Genomic DNA, 15,630 nt, shown 5'->3' with positions numbered 1-15,630 from the left:
TTTCAACAGAAACCAGAGTTGATGAGGAACAATTAAGGGGATTATAAGAATTGGTAAATTTATCGATTATCGATTACCGATTAACGGTTACCGATCGATCGGTATACCGACTCTATCGATAATGGTAACAGTAACATTTTTTTAGTTACCGAAGGGATCGGTATGGTAATGATATTCTGTGTTCTGTAATGATAATCGTACCAATAACAACCCTACTTTAAATTTTAAGCTATTATAGCTAGATTTGTTTTCGTTCATACATAGAAAGTGATCACCTTATTTAATTAAGTTCTAAAACTAAAACATGCTGCAGTTTTATGGATCCCAGTTTTTTTGTCCCGGCTATCTCATATTTTGATATGGATGGACATGATTTCATATAGATTAGGGTTCACGATTTTACATGGATCATGTGCGTCCATCTCAACATTTGGAATAGCTGGTACAAAAATGGGGCACATTCTTGGGAACGCCTTCATAGCCGCGGTAAAATTTTAGCCCACAGTTTTGATGCATGCATTCGCGGTTATGGCTGCGGACATAAGCCTTCTCTCATATATATTGGTATTGCATTTATCCAAGTATGCAACACACTGAATTGTGATAAGGCGCAAAACAATGACAACTGCAAAGAAGAAAAGTGTTCATGTCCTGATGATCCCATTCCCTGCAACAGGTCACATACTACCCAACCTAGATTTAGCATACCAGCTAGCCATTAGAGGCATCACCATAACAATACTGGTCACACCCAAGAACCTCCACTACCTAGACCCTTTTCTTTCTCTCCACAAAAACTCCCTATCAGTCCAAGTACTTGTCCTCCCTTTCCCCTCACACCCTTCACTACCCCAAGGAGTTGAGAACCTGCAAGACGTCACCATCTTTTCACTGCCGGACCTAACCGACGCCTTATCGAAACTCCAAGACCAAATCTTCGAATGGTGCAAAGAGAGTCCTTCTCCTCCGGTGGCTGTCATTGCTGATGAAATGTTAAGTCAATGGACTGTTCCGTTGTGTGACAGACTTGGTGTGAAACTGATTTCTTATTGTTCTGTGAATGTGCATGCGAGGATTTACTGGTTGACTCATAGCAAGGAGACGTGGCCTTTCTTTCAAGAAATGATGGCTTGGTTCAAGAAGAGCTGGGGAGTTATTTTCAATTCGTTTGTTGAGTTGGCTGCAGAGGAGATTGATGGCGTTAAGAAGATCATGGATAATGAACGGGTTTGGGCTGTTGGGCCTTTGGTTCCTATCAAAGCTGGCTCTGAACGAGGTGCGTTTGTTTGCTCATTTAATTACTTAACAAGTCCACTACAATGCTCCTAATAAGGCCGCATTAAAATTGATAGGAACGATTTAGGTCATTTACTTACTTTTTTTAACGGATGAACCACCCAACCCAACATATCATTCCAACAGTTGAGTTAGTTTAAATCTCAGATCATTAGAACAATATACACCATTCTGACGATAGATAAGACTAGGTCAAAACCCATGAAGGTAAAAATATGACTCCTAACCCCTCACTGAAAGTAGGCCCTAAAGCCTACGAGACCAACCACGTTGGCGACAAATCGATAAGACTGAGTCGAAACCCATGCAAATGAAAATATGGCTCCTAACCCCTCCCCAAAAGTGGGTCTTAAAGCCTACGAGATCAGGGGAAACCCTAGAAAATTACTCTTAGTTGGTTTGAACTCCTGACCATAACGAATCAACCATCTACGCTAAGCCCAAATATATAACAAGCTACTATTAACACCTTATTTATTCTCAACTTCCTTTTTATCTTCACAAAGGTGGTTCCAGCTCAATCTCATCCGATAAACTGATCGGCTGGCTTGATTCGTGCCAAGTTGACAGATCAGTGGTGTATGTTGGATTTGGGACACAAATCACACTAAAGACAAAGCAGATGGAGGTCCTAGCGAATGCACTAGAACAAAGTGGAGTTCGCTTCATCTGGGCTGTCAAAGCAGCTCGAAACGAAGACGATCAAGACCAGAGTATGGTTCCGGAAGGGTTCGAAGATCGTGTGGCTGGGAGGGGCATTGTGATCAAAGGTTGGGCCCCACAAGCGGCTATTCTCGAACACCGAGCTGTGGGTGCATACTTGACACATGGTGGTTGGAACTCGGTGCTCGAAGCCCTACGCGGCGGCGTTATTTTGCTGGCCTGGCCAATGCAAATCGATCACTTCCACAATGCAAAGCTATTTGTCGATGAATTGGGGGCCGCAGTCCGAGTTTGCGAAGGCTTGGAGACTGTCCCTGACTCAGATGCATTGACTCGGATTCTGACTGATTCAGTGAGTGTGGATGCGCCTGAGAGGATTAAATTTATGGAGTTACGAGAGAAAGCACTGAAAGCTATTGGAAAAGGTGGAAGCTCTTACAAGGCACTAGATTTAATAGTGGAAGACTTATTCAACCTGTAATTCATACAAGCTTGTCCTTTAGATATCCGATATGCTCTTAAATTCGGTCAGAATATCCGATATGAATCTAAATTAAGGTCGTCCGCGCACACAGAACATAACAATTTGTTTTTGATTTGTTATATAATAAATTTGGCATTCAATTTTTGACTGTGATTTCATGCACTAAGATTACTGTGCAGTCTAATCCGAAAAGCCCAGATTAGGCCCAAAGGTAATCCGAAAAGCCCAAATTAGGCCCAATTGAAATCCAAAATCCTAGCTGCCTTGGGCAAAAAGACAGGAAAGGAGGAAATCATAGATATAAGCGCCAAATTTCCCTTTCCCCAAGAAAAGGCCGAGAGAATGGTAATAAGGCTTTGCTCACACGAAAAAGTCAGGCCCAAGAAATCATTTTTTTATTTAATTTACGTTGCCGAGGTGAAAAATTCAGCGGACGAATTTCCCAAACAAACCCTCAGGACTTCATTAATTACCGATCAATCAAGACCATTATATCCAAATTCACCCGATCCAACGGTCCACTTTTCTCCTGACAAAAGGGCCAAAACGATAATGTAGATTTTTTCGGGTTTTTGAATTAAAATCTAATATCGCACCTATATATATATATATATATTGACCTCCCACAACCCCAATTCTCCAGAATTGCATTTCTCACCGGCCACCGCTTGCTTTCTCTCTCCCTCTCTAGCTATTTGTTTGTTTTGATCTCCATTTTTGCGAGGAATCATGGCCAAGGGTCCCGGTCTCTACTCTGACATCGGCAAGAAAGCCAGGGGTTTGTCCCTTCTTTTCTTTTTAAATTCGTAGATGTAGACGAGATTGATTGGTTATTGTGATATTCGGACTGTATTTGTGATATTATTGGTGGTTTGTTTTGGTTGTTTGTGGGTGATAGATCTTCTATACAAGGACTACCAGGCTGACCACAAGTTCACTATAACAACCTATTCTCCCACTGGAGTTGTATGTTTTTCTACTTTCGGATTCGTTCTTGCTAGATCTTTCTCCTTTTTCTATGATAGGTTTTATCAGGATTTCTTTTTGTATTTTTATGTGTATTCATTTATGTTTAGATATTGGTAATGGAATTGCGCGTGCAAAGGGTGTCTCTTAACTATTGCAGGCTTCTAAGCGAGAGTCTAGGGATTTCTTTTTCATTTGATTTATGCCAATAGCTCATCAACTCATTGTGAACTTTTTGGAATTGTTGATACTTTGGGTTAACGCTATAAGTTTTTGGTCTTATGATATTGTTTGCATTCTGACCGTGACATTTTGTTGGATTAACATTTCAATTGATCTACTCTTAATTCATTTTCAAATGCTGTTACTGTGGGCAAATATTTTTTTTTTTTCTGGATGTACAATAGTTAACTATATTGAATACTATTATAACAATGTTTGCAGCCACGGACTAAGTCTGGTTTTCCTTTGAGAAGTTATGATTGGAATTTTTCATCATATTGGTTTGAGCCACATTAGGCCTTTTTATCGACGGGATGGGTTGAACTATGCCCACCCACAAAAAAATCCCAACCCATAGAAAATCACTAATGAAAAACCCGAAATGGATTCTGTTTTTCATTACTGCAGGCCATAACTTCATCAGCAGTAAAGAAAGGGGAGCTGTTTGTTGCTGACATCAATACCCAGCTTAAGAACAAGAATGTAACCACTGATATTAAAGTGGATACGAACTCCAATGTGAGTGCCCTATATCTTCCTATTCGTTTGCTTCATATTTTTCCTCGAGTCTTGATCTATCTTCTATGCATAAATACATTAATACGTAAATGAGACCGCTTCAACAGTATTCTTTGCATCTTTTTCGTCCTTTAATATTATTGTCTGACTTTTTGTATTTGCATGGTTGTCAGTTGCTTACAACCATTACAGTTGATGAACCTGCTCCTGGGTTGAAGACAATTTTTTCCTTCAGAGTTCCTGATCAAAGGTCAGGAAAGGTAAGAAATTTAATATTAGGTTTCAAAGTCATTGATCTGGGTTTGTTTTTAACAACTGCTTTTCTTATTGAGATAAGGATGATTTTCCTCGTTTGCTTCATAAAGGACAAGTGTGAAGGTTGTCTGAGTTTCCATGATTTTGTGACAGGTGGAACTTCAATATCTGCATGACTATGTGGGGATAAGCTCAAGCATTGGGTTGACAGCAAACCCTGTTGTTAACTTCTCTGGTGTAATCGGTACTAATGTTGTTGGACTTGGTACTGATCTCTCATTTGACACCAAAACTGGCAATTTCACCAAATGCAATACTGGTTTGAGCTTTTCAAATGCAGATCTGATTGCTTCATTGACTCTGTGAGTGATCACTTTTTTTCTTTTGATGTTCTTGGAATATTTGTTCAGTTGATGCATATGTACATGAATGTGTGTGTCTGGGCTCTGAAGTATGTGTAAACCTCTTTTTATTGAACACGCATATATTTTCCTCTTGATGGAGTCCCCTTCTTTGCATCTGCTATTGTTTCATATGTCTGACCTGTCATCGTCATTATTATTTCTTTGAATTTCTGTGTCTCAACTCTGCTGCAAATAGTACTAAAAATTAACTAACTTTCCTGTAGTAGGTGGTTTAAGATATCAACTCATTTATGCAGTTTCTATTGTTGGTTGTCAGGAGGTTTATTTCACACCCCTTATCCATAATGACGTTGATCTGCTTCTTCCTTTTTTATTATATAAAGCTTAATGGTTTTAAAATGATGTAGCTTGTGTATAAACTTAAAAATCCTTGCTAATTGAGTTCAAGCTTTAGACTCATGTCATCTTTACTAAAACCTCTTGCTTATGGAGTGTTCAGCTCCATGCTGAGTTCAATGCCTCAGTTGAAATGATTAAATGCTTGTTGTTGGAACATCGTATGAGGAGTATATATTGGTACAGAAATTTTGACTGGAATCTCTATAAGAGAATCTTGAATGCCAAGTTTGGCTTTATGCTGGCTTCAGTGTTCCACTCTGGACTGTCTTGGTGTATCATATTATGCCTATACCTTGATTTAGAATTGATGATTGGAAGTTCTTCATAAATATTTGCTGGCTTTAGTGCTGTTTGTTCTTGATAAAATGATGGAAGCTTTCCCCAGCTTATCAAATGATTTGTATATGTGATAAAGGAATGACAAGGGTGACTCAGTTAATGCCTCCTACTACCACATTGTGAAACCATTGACTAACACAGCTGTTGGTGCTGAGATTTCCCATAGCTTCTCAACCAATGAGAATACTATCACTCTGGGCACTCAACATGCTTTGGATCCATTGACTTCTGTGAAGGCACGCGTTAACAATTTTGGCAAGGCAAGTGCTCTCATCCAGCATGAATGGCGGCCAAAATCACTGTTCACTTTATCTGGAGAGGTAGACACAAAGGCCATCGAAAAGAGCGCGAAGCTTGGATTGGCTTTGACTCTTAAGCCATGAGTTTCTAGTAATTTTGGTGGGGAGCTGTATGGGAGTGATTGGGATTGCAATATGTTTTTCTATTCAATTTTCTTATCTTAATGGTTGGTAAAGTCCAACAACAGGTAGATGGTACTCTGAAATATTTCTATTTTTAGTGGTTTTTGCTCTGTAAAAATAAAATTCTGGGGATACGCTTGTGTACTTTTTTGCTCCCCATGATATCTCCTCTTAACCTGAAGCTGAATACAGGGTTTTGAGAGACGAGACTCCAGGATTTTTTGACAGTTTCTTGTGAACTTTGAATACACACTACAGGGTATCATATAAATCTAGCAGTATAGATTATCGATTTTTAATGATGAGGCGGTGATGGAATACAACCAAAAATCAATGTTGTTGAGTTGAACGCACATAAAATCTATCAGCCATCAGCTGTTGATGTTGTTGAGTTGAACGCACATAAAATCTATCAGCCATTACAAAATCATGTGCGTTAAGCAACACAATGCACATAAAATCTTGTGCATTCAGCCGCTCATGATAACTGGAATGTCAGCTGCCTATCATAATAACTTAAATCTGGAGAAGCTGAAGCATAGTCAAAGTCATGGTACAAGTGCACAAACTGCCCTGTTACGACTCTTTCACGTCAGGTCTTGGTGACTGACTAGAATGTCGGTAAGGAGAAGCTTGAGGAACATTAAGACTGGATAGGCTCCTAACTGGTTGTCCTTTCCTTGTTATGAATCCTCCCTGAGGTTTACCGCCACTTTTGGCATTCATGTTCATCTGGGAACGATCTGCTTGCATGGTTTGGAAGTAATGAGAAGAGCTGGCCATATCCTTGAGGTTTGGCAAAGGTTTCAGGGTGTCAACAACTTCGCTCATTCGAGGTCGGGCTTTGGGGTCACGGCTGAGACATTGTGCAGCAAGCTGGGCTGCTTTCTGAGCACCTTTAATAGAGAAATGACCTTCGAGACGAGGATCTAATAACTGATAGAACCTTCTCCTATCTCCAAGATGCGGCCTTGCCCATTCGACAAGGTTGTGCTCCCCATTTGGCCGGTTTTTGTCCACAGATCGACGACCCGTCATCATTTCCAGTAAAACTACTCCAAAGCTATAGACATCACTCTTGGATGTTAAATGTCCTAAAACCACACGAACAGTATTAGTTTCATAATAATAATACTAAGTTTTTGTGAAAGGATTGGGATAGCAAAAAATCAGAATAAGGCAGCTGCATAAACTGTAACTCCAAAAAAAAAACAATTTTAGAGTGTCACTTAGGAGGCAATGCTAACGCAGGGTTGCAAGGAAATCAAAAGCTGATTTGCGCATTCTAAAGTCGATGTCATAACACTCACCGGTCAGTACATATTCAGGGGCAGCATAGCCATGAGTTCCCATAACCCGAGTAGATACATGAGTTTTATCTCCCTCGGGACCATCTTTAGCGAGTCCAAAATCAGAAAGTTTGGCATTATAATCCTAGAAAAGGCAAATACTTTTTAAAAAAAGTGTAAAGTGGGTAATTTTTAGGATTGAATTTGGTATTGTTTAATAAGTCACTTACCGCATCTAATAAAATATTAGATGTTTTAAAGTCTCGGTATATCACTGTCCTTTCAGCCTCTTCATGAAGAAAAGCAAGACCCTTCGCAGCGCCGAGCGCAATTTTCATCCTGATCGCCCACGGAAGAGGCAAGGACCCTTCTGCATATTAAATGGTTGTTACCAGAAAACATTAAACATGGATCATATAGCACTGAATGTCTAAAGTATCACAGCAGGATTTAGATGTCAGTGTTCTATTACTCGATGGGGGGCAAAAGAAGGGATATAACTCAGCAGTAAAACACAGCGCATAAAATTTTCAAAAATTGAAGTTCAACAACACACTGATCCAATCGCGCCACAACAGTCAAATAACTCAACTTTACCTAATATCAGTATATCGAAGATATAATACCAAAGTCAAAAAAATTAAATTTACATCTATAAAATGGTCAATCACATACTTCTAAATAGATGGTTCTCCAAACTTCCTCGTGGCATAAACTCGTACGCCAGCAGCCTATGATCATCTTCAATGCAATAACCAATCAATTTAACCAAATTGGGATGACGAAGGTTGCCAAGGAAATTAACTTCAGCCTGACGTGCGGCAAAAATAGTGAAAATTTAATCAGAAACAAATTAAAATGAGAGCGAGAGAGAGCCAGCAAGGAAAAAAGAAAAGGGGCATACCAACCACTCTTTATGGCCCTGAAGTCCATCAAGATTGAGGGTTTTAACAGCAACAGTAAGCCCAGTTCCAGGTTTCACAGGAGCAGTTCCATTCTCTTCTATCCAACCTTTGAAAACACAACCAAAACCACCCTCACCAAGAAGACTCTCAGGTCTGAAGTTCCGAGTTGCTAATTTTAGCTCATTAAACGTAAACTTCCGAAGTTGAGAAGCTATCTTCAGTTCTTCACTGAATTTTGGTGTTGACGAAGCACTTTCAGCATTACTAGTGGTTGTAGAGGACCTATTTGGAACAATTGGCGGACCTCTGCTTTTCTCGTTTGCAGGCTTATTGTCTACTGATACACACAAATGCAATACAACTAAATGAATATACCCAGTTTGTATCCACTCTAGTACCTATTTGCAAACTTGTATTTAAGTCCATTCAATGTACCCCTACAATTAAGAACTAAAACACAGACCACAGCTATCAAGTCTGCCATACTCAGGTAAAATACAAAATGATCAGTATTCATTCGGAACAACAGATGAAAGTTTATGCTACATTGCTAGAAGGAAAATTAAAAGAATGCCACGAATTATTCTTATAGAGGCTCCATTTGTCTCAACAATGCTTTCAATAAGCTTTGCAATGCAGAACCAGAAATTCCTCTCTTGTCTGGTCAAATGCAAATGATGCTATTTCAGCTACCTATACCACTTGAAGAAAAAAAAAATACTCCTTCTCCCTCGTCCTTCCGGTCATTAACAAAGTTTCCATCAAACAATCTGACTGTAATTTACAGCAAGGTTATTCCAGTGGAACTGGTCCCATATTAAAAGAATCAATTTCTTGCAATATTTTGGTGATAATCTCAAAAAACTCATCCCATACCTTTACTTGATTTAGGCATTTAGCCAGACCCATATAAGGAATAAACTCAATTCTTAAACCATAAGTTAAAATTATCGCCTTTCAGGGAAAATAATCTGACAAAGAACAGAAAGAAAGGGAAGGATCGAAAAGAGGAAACTCACCGTGTTGGGTACTAATGCCACTCATGGAAGAATCAACTTTTGATCTTGAAGTTGAAGGCATGCAGCTTCCCATAATCCTCAATTTGACCCAACACCCAGTCTCTTCCTCTCTCCCTGCCTCATTTCTTTTCGACTTCTTCTTCTCCTTCGATTTATCCACAACCCACTTCTCCACCTTCATAGATTCAGGACCTAAACCCATCTTCTTCTCTCAAAACTATCAATAAAAGCTCAAACTTTATTTATAAAAAAGAGAGCTTTAGTCAAAACCCATCAAAACCCCAAACAAACTGGAATTAAAGCCACTCAGACCCAGTTGAAAACTTTGGTCAAAAGCTCAAAAATTTAGTGATAGCAGAGAGAACCCATCTCAAAAAATCTAAATCTAAATCTAAATCTAAATCTAAATTGATGAAAACCAATCAAACACAACGGATTACAAATGAAAACCAGCAGTTTGTGAAATTTTAGTCAAAAAGGCCGAGAGAGAGAGAGGGGGGGGGGGAGTGCTTGAGAAAGAGGGAAAGTGTTCAGCCGGGGGCAGTCGGGCAGTTAGAAACAGAGAGCACGGGCAAGATGGGCAATTGAGAGAGAGAAGAGAGGTGTAACAACTAACAACAGTAATCTGGGCATATTCCAGACAGGAAATCATGTATTTTAAGAAAACAGAGATGGATATACATGTCAATTAATACTTATTTGGGGTTATATTCATGAACCAACCCACTAATAATACCATCACTCTCACTCTGACGTTGTGCCGCATTGGCAACTTCCCAGTCAAATCTCACTCTAATTTTTGTCTCCATATGAACTAATCAAATAGTTCTTTTTTTTGTTCTTTTGAGAAGAATTAAATAGTTCATTAATTGGTGTAAGATAAAGAGAAAATATATATATTCTTTTCTGCTAAAATTAGTAAATTACCATGAAATCTTCACCTTGACATAGGACAGCGAATAAAGTCATCTTAAAAGCATTAGTACTGCCGATGATGATGCTTTTGTTACTTTGGTGTTTTTTTTTTTTTTTTTTTTTGTCACAAATGGCTTTTTATGTTTGTCTTATTCAATAAAAAAAAAGTTATTTATTAAAGTTAAAATCTTCTATTCCAATGATTGGATCGTCCCAATGTGAAGAACAAGTTCACATGCACTACTACCATGATATATAAAAATGGACAAAAATCAACTAAACTCATGCAATCTACAAATCATTTTAGTTTTTCCTACAATATTAATATAGTGTAAACTCTTTATCAATCTATTTCCTTGAGTGATTGGATAGCTATAAGTTGTGTTTTTTATGTGATTTTGAGTTTTATGGAAACAGGATGTGATTTTTGGGACTTCTATTGTATTTTTGGCCCGATTTGTGGTTTAATGTAGGATTTCGTAGATATGTAATCATCTAATTGTCGCACTGTACTTTTATCCCTGAATAGTGGAACATTCTCTGTAACGTCTTGATAGAGGCACAATTGATTCAACCACGTAAATTCTATTTTTTTTTTGGCTTAATTTATGTACTCTTAATGCTTGGGAAATCTTGGGTACATTCTGTACGGCATAAAATCTTCGCAGTCACGAATAGAATTAGGGATGATTCAATTACAATCTGTCTCTGTAAGGCAACAATAGGGTCAGGAGTCGAGTCCATGCATGTTTAGGCCAACGATTAAATTAGTAGGGTTCCTTTGTAGAGAAAGGAGACTGGTATTTAGATCATATATATGTAGTATTACGAAGCAGTTTGATAAACAATTCATGAAGCCAATCTCACATATTTGGGATTAAGGGAAGTTATATACATGGGGTCAATTTGATACTTGCTACAATAAAGAATCTGGTTACTGCCCTTCCCTTTTCAATTTTCCTTAATTACTCACTAGAAAGAACGGTTGAACTCAAACTCATCTTGAATGATATCTGGTTAATTAATTGATGAATATTGCTAATCACATGAGTGATTGAGAATCAAATTTGTAAAATTAAGGATATTATTCTAAATCTGAGTTCAAAGTCTTCTGGGATGGGGATTGGGGAACTTACTGACTTCTTTCCTTGCTACTTGATTTCCTAAGTATCTAATGAGGCACTCGCGCGCAGGTGTTAATGATCTGGTTAGTGAATTCCATAATTTCTTTACCCCATCTTGTGATTTAAATAAATTCACCTATACATTGTCGTAGACTGTCGAATCTAAATTTGATTCTGTGTTGATGGGAGTCACCGGCAACCTACAAAGAGCGGAGAAAAGGTGACAGTCACAAGAGTCATTGACATTGGGGTGCCAATCAATGGACCTCCTACGGTCAAGTCAGTGACCTGAATAGGCAGGGAACAAAAGAGACAGAGTAGAAAAGGTTGACCATGACCGTCATAGTGAGAGCGGCTGGGGAAATGCACTGAGGAGCGCCTCCGCAGTGGTTGATGGTTGTCCGGAGGTGGACCTGGGCTGAGAGTGTCTACGTCTCAAAGTGAGTATTTGAGCACTGAAGTGGTGAGGGACCGAGACTTGTGAGAAGAAAGTCAAGTATTGCAGTTCATGATGATGGCAGCCATCCCAGAAGAAGTCCGCATTGCGGCTCGAGGTATGCAGCCCATGCTAGGGACATGATGGTTCAGCGACTCGAGCCTATGTCAGGACAAGATGAGTGAATCAACTGGAGTATGAGGTAACATATTGAGGTGGCAGGCTTTGGCGCTGAGCCAAGTCTTTTGGGCACACGGAGCCTAGTAAGGCTTATGAGCCTTTCTATAGTTGGGTTTGGCTATATCCGGCAGGGGTGGACATATGATCTTTTATCGGGATGGACAAAGTTAAATTGGGGTGCCCTGGAATTTTTGTTTTTGTCACTTATTTATTATACATTTGAAGTTAAAAAAAAAAATACTAAAACCCAGAGTATGATCTGTCTGCCTCTGATTGACATTGTTTTATATTTTGAGAGAAAATAAAGAAACAAACAGAGAGACCTAAAGAGGAGAGAGTATACAAGTCATTTATCCAATAAACTAACAAGTAGCAAACCCTACCTCACGCATCATATTTGATTTTTTTGAGAGTTGTTAGGACAAAAGTTGGGCCAAATGGCTTATTAAGGTGGGCTAGAGTTGGACTAAATGGTGGGTAAACGAATTCGCTAAAAGTCCAAAAATAATTTCTTTTGGGGTGGGCAAGCTCCAAGTAGGTCTGTCCCGTGATAGTTTGTAGTTGTATAGGCTGTACGTGGCTTGTAGATGTTTTAGGCCGTGGACCTGTTAAGCTTGTAGATGTCTTAGGCCATGGGCCTGTTGAGTTAAAAGTTGCCTGACCCGTGGGCCTGTTAGGCTAGTAGTTCACTTTAGGTGCCTCACTTAGGATCCTGAGTAAAGGCAGGACATGATCATTCAGTGCTCCATTTTTTGATAATAATCCCAACTTGTGTGCCGAGACCTTTCAAACTTCAATAACAACACTATATCTTTGTAATGTTCCAATTAGATTTGATGAAGCAAGTATCCGGCTATGGAGCTCATCTTTGCACTTGAATCTGGCAGCCATTGCAGGTGTGAAACAACTTTTAAACGCAGAAATGATTATGGCTTATGTTTTATTTGATTCTCTTGTATTACTGGTTGCTATTTGCAAATGAAGATGACTGTCTGGTACTATTTGGAATACTGGGATAGTACTGTTTTGCCATGGACATGCATGCTGGCCATGAACTCTTGATTTTCTGAGTTATCTTTTCTTTTAAGTGTGAAAAATTGCATGCTTTTGTAACATTGTGTGGAAAGCATTTGTTTTCTTCTTGCTCTACTACCCTTGTTGGTCAAATGTTGCGCATATCCCGCATCGCTGAGATGTGAGAGTTTAGTGCATAATATAAGGGAGGCCAAACTCTCTAACTAACAATAACCGGTTTCGTGAACTTTGGCCTATGAGCTGGAATGGTCGGGTCTGGGCCTGGGCCTGGGCCTGGGCCTGGGCCTTGCAGAGGATCGGTTTCTTCGATCCCAAACAAGTTTGGACTTGGCTCCTGTGTACGCCTAGGAATATGTGCGACCCTTGATCCAAAACGGGCAAAGTGTTATTAGTAAAAAGGTGTACCGGTTTTTAATGAGTTGCACATGCAAGTGGAGCAAATTTGCAATGTAGTTGCAGACACAGACAAAAAAGGAGAAAATAAAAGTCCTAAAAGAAATACAAATTGAGTGTCTGGAGTCAATGACCTACTTAAGCATTAGTTACCAATTAGGACTCTTGATGCATGAGGTTGGCTTGGTTTCTTCTTTCCTTTATACCAGCCTACCCGCCAAGACCTGTCAATAATAATAAGATAATGTTTGCTGACATGTTCTTTGAATATATCTTTACATATGTATCGATAGGATCAGAAATATCATTTTTATAGGAGTAGATATATTCTACACGTTACCATCAAAAGCCAAAACTTTGCCTATTCATGTTAAGTAACCTTGTTGTAATGAACTTTGAAATCTCAGTATTCCAGTTCTGCAAGGCAAAACCATGTTGCAGCACTGATGGATCCCCAAAATAATGCCTGAAAGGGTAACTAGGTATTGTAAATGTGGACTATATCTTTCATTCCCTTGAAGATGTAATAATGATATTAATCGGGAACGACATCATACGAGTTTATCTTTTAGACATCCAATATGGGCTTCAACTTAGATGGTCAGGCCCCATGCACGGAAGTGGCGCACGTGATGACAGGATAAGTTGGACTAAAACCCAGCGTGTGGCCACAAGAATATCGCTCTCAATACATATCATGAGAAGAACTGAATGAAAGCAAGCACTAATGTGAGCAAATGCAAACTGGGTGGTCAGGGTCAGGCTATGATGGGAACAATGGAGTATTGGACCATTTACTTTATGCCCTCTGCCCATGGCTCTGTTCCATTCAAGTAATTGAGCTGTGGACATGAATCCATCCAAAACCTCTTAATAGCATCTTTTCTAGAACGTGTTTGTTGCTGGAAAAAAGTATCAGTCATTGCCTCCCAAATAATGCCAACCCCATACTTGGGCGCCTCCTCACAATATTTTTCAACAATAAGTATTTGAAAAAGACACCCACTTGTGTATTTTTTCAAATGAGACCTGCTTTTGTGATCAATTGTTGTGAATCCAAAACCAAATCATTGATGTTTTTGTACATAGGTCCAGGTTCCACCTCAATAAACCCTCCATTCCATTACCTGATTTTTTTTTATTTATTACAGAGAAAAGGCATGGGGAGGCTCAAACTCGAGACATACCACACATATGAGTGCCATCAGAGCTACTCGTGGTTCTCATTCCATTACCTGATTGTGAAGGTTCATGTGGGTTGATTAGTATTAAGATATTTTTAACTTTTAAAAGACATCATAAACCTTCTTTTAATCAAATTCCCACCTCACCAACCTTTCCTAATCCTTCATCAAATATCCCCAACCCTCACCTCCACCAACACCCCTGAGATTTTCTCTATACATCTGGAAGATATATAAAGAAAAAGTTGTTCTCTAATACATCTGGAAGATGTTTGTCCATATCTTTCTGATTCATGGCACTTGTTGCTATGTGCCAGATGCTGTTTGTTTTGAGGATAATAAAGACATCAGCATGACATTTTCTTTGACTGATCTGTCTCTATGTACTGCCCTAACTCTGCATGAAAAGGCACATATTTTATTTAACAATAATGTGTTGATACCCTGAAAGCATTTTTATATTACAAGAGGGAGAGATGATTTCTTTGCATTGCCAAGATAATAATTTGATTATAGTTGTCATCTTTGAGTGGAATGCAACTTAAGAGTCAAAAGGTTATCATTTTTATATTGCAAATAGATGACTTGTACAAATCATATGCTCTTATACATTATCATCACTATGCCAAAAGTTTCACTTTCACAACGAATGAGACCACATAGACTATCCCCACATCACTTGGTGAGGTTAATCAATGTGATTTATGAACATGGCCACCACATAATAACTCTTGATACATCTTTTAGAAGGACAAAATCATACTCGTCTTGAACCCAAAATGTGTACAGCCGCTGAAGTGTTTCTAGTACTATGTGAAACACCATATCCCTTTGACAGTGAAATGACAACTACAAAGAGAAAAATATACCATATATGAATGTGATGATTAGAGGTAGAGGATCTTTTGCTACAACATTGAACCATTTCATTTAGCGCTATGGCCATGACTTTGGACCTCTCAATGAAGCTCTAATATAGTAAGTGATTAGAAAAGTCTGTAATTGCCTCCCAAATGGAGCCTACCACTTGATTTTGGTGGTGTCCGTATAAAATTTTTAACCAAGAAGATTAGAATCAGAGACCCACATGTGCAGTTCTAGAATTGATTTAGGTACTCACCTTCCCAGATCAATGAGGTCATGGGTTTGACTGGAGGAGGCGGGATCATTTTTTAGAATAAAAATGTGAAGGGAGGATAGGAACGTCCATAGAGGTATCC

The 15,630-nt window shown here is 39.0% G+C and overlaps 3 protein-coding genes across 5 annotated transcripts; 2 read left to right on the top strand and 1 right to left on the bottom strand.

The window, feature by feature from the left end:
- The first annotated feature begins 613 nt into the window (after positions 1-613).
- LOC119993438 (flavonol 7-O-rhamnosyltransferase-like) lies at positions 614-2,440 on the top strand. Its single transcript, XM_038840593.1, has 2 exons — positions 614-1,276; positions 1,803-2,440. Exons 1-2 carry the CDS (start codon positions 619-621, stop codon positions 2,438-2,440), a joined length of 1,296 nt encoding a protein of 431 aa, XP_038696521.1. The 5' UTR covers positions 614-618.
- A 643-nt stretch (positions 2,441-3,083) lies between these two features.
- On the top strand, positions 3,084-6,132 carry LOC119993070 (mitochondrial outer membrane protein porin of 34 kDa-like). Its single transcript, XM_038839983.1, has 6 exons — positions 3,084-3,221; positions 3,342-3,409; positions 4,040-4,150; positions 4,324-4,410; positions 4,559-4,767; positions 5,585-6,132. The coding sequence occupies exons 1-6, from the start codon at positions 3,173-3,175 to the stop codon at positions 5,889-5,891; spliced, it is 831 nt and encodes a 276-aa protein (XP_038695911.1). The 5' UTR covers positions 3,084-3,172; the 3' UTR covers positions 5,892-6,132.
- Positions 6,133-6,292: 160 nt separating this feature from the next.
- Positions 6,293-9,698, bottom strand: LOC119993069 (probable serine/threonine-protein kinase PIX7). 3 transcript variants are annotated; one of them, XM_038839980.1, is made up of 6 exons: positions 9,144-9,698; positions 8,124-8,461; positions 7,895-8,030; positions 7,450-7,589; positions 7,241-7,364; positions 6,293-7,024 (listed from the first exon to the last, which is right to left on the bottom strand). In XM_038839980.1, exons 1-6 carry the CDS (start codon positions 9,343-9,345, stop codon positions 6,507-6,509), a joined length of 1,458 nt encoding a protein of 485 aa, XP_038695908.1. In that variant the 5' UTR covers positions 9,346-9,698; the 3' UTR covers positions 6,293-6,506. The 3 variants fall into 3 exon arrangements, with proteins under 3 accessions (XP_038695908.1, XP_038695910.1, XP_038695909.1); XM_038839982.1 differs by having other exon boundaries at positions 7,450-7,586; positions 8,124-8,458; positions 9,144-9,696; XM_038839981.1 differs by having other exon boundaries at positions 7,450-7,586; positions 9,144-9,695.
- Between the last annotated feature and the right edge of the window lie 5,932 nt (positions 9,699-15,630).

This window comes from Tripterygium wilfordii, chromosome 23 (assembly GCF_013401445.1).
Source record: "Tripterygium wilfordii isolate XIE 37 chromosome 23, ASM1340144v1, whole genome shotgun sequence".
Taxonomy (NCBI): Eukaryota; Viridiplantae; Streptophyta; class Magnoliopsida; order Celastrales; family Celastraceae; genus Tripterygium; species Tripterygium wilfordii.
The sequence above is the reverse complement of the archived record's forward strand: the minus strand, read 5'-3'. Positions and strand labels throughout refer to the sequence as shown.